Source organism: Lottia gigantea (genome assembly GCF_000327385.1).
Source record: "Lottia gigantea unplaced genomic scaffold LOTGIsca_7, whole genome shotgun sequence".
In the NCBI taxonomy this organism is placed as follows: domain Eukaryota; kingdom Metazoa; phylum Mollusca; class Gastropoda; family Lottiidae; genus Lottia; species Lottia gigantea.
Window position 1 is genome coordinate 1,083,031 of NW_008710370.1, and position 5,423 is coordinate 1,088,453.

Sequence of the window (5,423 nt, forward strand, 5' to 3'; positions counted from 1 at the left end):
TAAACATACAGTTTTGTTAAAGGATTGAAAGTGACGCATTGTTTGTGATATAAAAAATCTCTCCAGTCGCAATAGTAAAAGGTGATCTAGAAGAAGTATTAACTTGTTATGCCTTTTATGCAATTTCATGTGTTTTATAATAATAATGATGATTAAAGTAATTATCATCCATCATCATCCGTAGTCCAAACTTGGGTACAATTAGCGACATTAAAGAAGAATATCTTGTATAATGATCTGACCACCTGCCCTTATGTACGTCATAAATATGATTAATTATATGATTAAATTACACAGGATGTGTCGACAAACTGTGTAGACTTCTGTTACTATAGTTATCCATTAACGAGTCAGTTTTGTTTCCAAGGAAACGAACGAAATAAACGGATTGAGCACAGAAGCATACGCAAAACACTAGTAAAATGCAAATTTTCTCCGGACTATTCACGTTAAGGGATCTCAAATGACCTGTAGATCTGTGTGTGGATTCGGAAGATGGTTTATCTATGTAGGTTATAGAACCCAATAGTGCAAGCTGGAAAGCTGTTATGTTCTATTGTCATCTGGACATTGCTATATTGATGGACATTAATCACGAAGGTTTGTGAAATTATTTTGTAGACACCTGAACTATTCATCTGCCTTTGCTTGATACCAAAAATTTAACAAGATGGGAATTGCATCGTCAATGGAAACCACCAAAGTGGTCTTTTTAGAAATCAACCAACAGATCAACAAGATTTCGTTCAGCAAACATAGCTGTTCTCGAGACATCCATGAATTAATTGCTAACATTGCAGATGTAAGCAAATATTCCATTATCACATTGACAGACAAGCATGACGTCCATGTACCAGTAACGCCCGCAATGCCCGTAAATACGGAGAGGAGTCCTTATGTTGTTACTGTCAAGATGCCTTGCCGCCGTGAATCGAAACAGAATGAAAAGAAAGCAGTCCAAGCCGCAATTAACCAAGTCACAGAACAACTCAACCGGACGTTCAAAGTAGACGAATTCAAGAAAGAGTTAAGTGATCGCTTACACCAAGTTGAGCGTCGCTTAGAAGTAGAAGGGCTCAGAATCGTAGAAATAGAAAAATGTAAGCAGGACATTACGTCAATAAAAGACCAAATTTGGGCGTCCCACAAAAACTATCCAGACAACTGTATGAGTGACGATAAAAAGATCACCCTGAAAAGAGATGTCCCGTCGTATCCAAAGTACACCTTGTCACAGGAAACGATTGATTATTTGAAGAAACCAACGTTTGATAGCTGGCACTGGGAACCCAATGAAATGCTTAGTTTGTTGGAACACATGTACCATGAACTTGGTTTGGTCCATGAATTCAACACCAACCCTGTAACCCTTAAACGTTGGTTGCTGTGTGTTCAGGAAAATTACCGCAACAACCCATTTCATAATTTCCGTCATTGTTTCTGCGTGACGCAAATGATGTACGGAATGATTCATCTTTGCAAATTATGGGAGTTCGTCACACGAGAAGATTTGGGAATACTGATGACTGCCGCAGTGTGTCACGATTTAGATCATCCAGGGTATAACAACACGTACCAAATCAATGCTAGAACCGATCTTGCGATTAGATATAATGACATATCGCCTTTAGAGAACCACCATTGTGCAGTGGCCACTCAAATACTTTCAAATGCCGAATGCAACATTTTCTCAAATGTTGACAAAGACAGATTTAAAAGAATTCGATCTGGAATCACTATGCTGATTTTAGCCACTGACATGGCTAGACATGCTGAAATTATGGATAGTTTTAAAAATAATTTTAATAAAGGATTTGAATTCAGGGACAAGGAACACCTTGACACGTTAAAAATGGTTCTGATCAAATGTTGTGATATTTCAAATGAAGTTCGACCAATGGAAGTGTCTGAACCATGGGTCGATTGTCTGTTAGAGGAATACTTCAACCAATCAGATCGAGAGAAGAGTGAAGGCTTACCAGTTGCACCGTTTATGGATCGAGAAAAGGTGACCAAACCATCAGCACAGATTGGTTTCATCAAATTTGTTCTCATACCCATGTTTGAAACGGCTGCCAAATTATTCAATCAAATTGAAGAGGTGATGGTCAAACCACTACAAGAAGCTAAAGATCGTTATGAAGATATGAAAACAAGAGGTGAAAAAGCTTCAACTTCTTCCTGAAAGCTACCGATTAGACTGACCGCCAGTCCATAGGCAAACAGGATGATATTAAAAGAGTTCACTGCAATAGCGAAACTTTGGTTTACGAAGAGGTTGTAATACAATGGTGTCGATGCTAATTAATATTCGCATCATCATATCAGGGCAGCATTAACTAATTCTTTTAGATAAATTTTACTTTGTTTTGTCTGAGTGTTATTTTATATAATATGTGTATATTACCTTACTTAAATGAATGTTGCACTTAATCTTACTGAAAAAATTGATAGCTTTGAAACTGTCGGCGATTGGATGCTCTCTGATTAGTTTAGGACGAAAAAAATTGTATTTAAACATAGTTTTTTCTAGCTCCGGTGAAAACAATTTCCAGAAAATCCATGGATAAAGAAGTAAAAAAAAATACTTCAATACTGTTTGCGAATAATAATTACCCCTTCCCAAAAATATGCTTATGTTAAGCCTTATGACTTTAAAATTGAAAACAGTAGGTGGTTAGATAAGTGGAATCATTGAATGTTTTAACTGTATTTTTGTGTAATTTTTTGTCAGAGATTATAAATTCAATTAAGATTTATTATATTTCATTACTCATTTCCTTTTCTTTATCACTAAGTTACATGTTCCAGCGAAATAACGTACGTACTACGTTGTTTAAAAGTATTTCTTCATCATTAATTTTATAATAAAACTGGTCAAAATGTGTTTGAAATTATAGCCCCATATGCCGTTTGAATTAATCCTTGTGATGGTTGTCATATGTTTTGCTGGGTTTGTAGCTTAATGACCGTTGATACAGACAAAATATCAGCGTAAAATGTTTTTAAAGAAGATAAACTGTATTTCCAGTCTTTGGCTCGAAGCCAACACATTGACTTGATTAATTGCGATTTAAAATCGTAACTTCAAATGTTGCAAAAAAATTAATAGTTTACGCACGTAGAAGTAACAAAAGTCAAATTTACAGAAACATTATGGCTCTGATTAGATTTGATAGAATGTTAATGTTATAAGCGGACAAGTGGGGTTGATTTGGGCCTTTTATGCTTTTAAATAGAGTTCAGAAGTACTAAAACTGTACAAAAATGACATAATTCCTTCAAATAGATCGCTAACAAGAAATACAACCTTTTTTATTCATTTTGCTCACAAGCTTATCCTCCCTCTGAAAATTGGGGTATCCGAAAATGAAAGTCCTCTGACACCTTCCGTCACAGCTGAGCTTCGACGAAGTGGAACAGGATGATTGATTCAATTATATACACATGAAGTCATATTCAAATATTCCAGTCTGTTCGTGACAACTCGTTGAAATAACTTTCAAATATAGATATAGGGATACACTTAGAAATTGAAGGCTCAAATTTCTACGGTGAGCTGTGAACATTTTTACTGATTAGCTTATTCTGTTCTAACCAGTTAAGATTACAAAAAAAAGAGTTTCCCCCCTTCTTTTAGCTTTTATTGTAAATTGTAACCTAACTAATTATAAAACTATAATATGTACGTGAGAGTTTTTCTTTTTCTGGGAAAAAACGGAAGTCTGTATCACTTTAACAATAACAGAATACCTCAGTATATTCCAGAACTTCAGAACTTATATGTCATTAAGGTAAGTGTGATTTTTGAGAATACCAAATCATCCATTCTTAAGTCCCAATTTTTCTTTATGAATAATTTTATATAGCTGATCTTAAGTATTTCACTCATAGGCGGCGCCAGCCTCTCGAGACTGCAGTAGTCCTACAAATAGGGGACAGACTGGCGTCATAATCGTAGCCCTCTCAGGGAGCGTCTGAGAGCATTCTCCCAAGGTAATTCGAAAAAAATAATTGACTTGGTACAAACTGACTCATATTTTGAGGCAAAAACGTATACAAACGTATAAAATTCGTTGAAAATAAATTGAGGGTTCTCTGGATGTGATATGGGTTGGGGTAACTCCCATTTACGTTGCCCTAAACGTACCGACATCCTTTCCAAGGATGGGTAGGGCCAGATTTTCCGGATTTGTAAGACTGGTGGACGCCGATGCTTTGGTTCTGAAACGTGAAACGGATAGTTGAAATGAAAACTAAGCTACAGTAAAACTTGTACAAACGGACACACGTTTTCAACTGCAAGAAAAAATCCTTATTGCCATTTTCAACCAATTTTCACCTCTATTTCACGGCAATCTTTTGATAATGCGAACACAAATTTTCAGTTGATAAAGCGAAATGCAGCCTCTTATGTACTTACTGGAAATGTGTACATAATTGACATAATTCATAAAATTCAGAAACCGTTTTCGTCAAATAGGGTCAGGATCAAAAACACAAACATTGCAATTGATGACTTATCGCGATTTGATTAATTTTTAATGGACGATACATACAAAATGTCATTGTTTCGTTATTGTTATTCCGTTAAACAAAATGACAATTATAGCCGGTTGTTTATATTGGTTAATGGCTTTCATAAGCTTTTCGGCGGCAATAGGGCCTATGTATGTTTTTAATAATATTATTCTATTTTTTAATTCTTCAACAAAATTTGCATAAATAAAGGCCATTAGTGTAAACGCTAGCCACTTCCAGGTTTACAAACGTAATTTACTTGGTGCCTATTTTTTCAGGATCGCGAAGTCCACATAAACAAGACGCACAAAGGTCACGCTTATTATTCGCAAGATTGCGCAATTCACCACGCTAATCGGAATAATCGCCGAAAGTAGTATATGAGCTTATAGATTGGTCGCATAGGGGGATTCCCCATTCCATTTCATTTCATGGGGAAAATGCAACCAATATATAAGCTCCCAAAAAGACCTAAAAATCCCTACATTTCATAAATTCTTTCACCTAAATTCCCTACATTTCATAAATTCTTACACTTAAAGACCTAAACTCCCTGTAAATTATTACACCCTATTCTCCCTACATTTCATACACTAAAAAACACCTTCAATCAATTTCCTACATTCCATCAAAAAAAGCATATTAAAAATACCCTTATATAAAATAACATCCTTGTTTCGCTTAACATCCGGTTTTTAATCGCCTCGTTTTAAGTAATGTTATTTTTAGTCTAGAAACTTCTAGAAAAAAGGGAGATAACTTTTTTTGGATAAAAACAGACTTCATTAACTCATTAACTCAAAAATAGGATGAGTTTAATTCTAAAACGCGAACAACACAGATTCGAAGATTATTCGGGCGACGGTATCTTTAGCTAGCTTTGTTTCAAAAAACAAATCACT

General features: G+C 35.3%; 1 protein-coding gene across 1 annotated transcript; it reads left to right on the plus strand.

The window, feature by feature from the left end:
- Positions 1-670: 670 nt before the first annotated feature.
- LOTGIDRAFT_183841 (hypothetical protein) lies at positions 671-2,885 on the plus strand (the record flags this gene model as incomplete). Its single annotated transcript, XM_009065439.1, has 1 exon — positions 671-2,885. One exon carries the CDS (start codon positions 671-673, stop codon positions 2,183-2,185), a length of 1,515 nt encoding a protein of 504 aa, XP_009063687.1. The 3' UTR covers positions 2,186-2,885.
- Between the last annotated feature and the right edge of the window lie 2,538 nt (positions 2,886-5,423).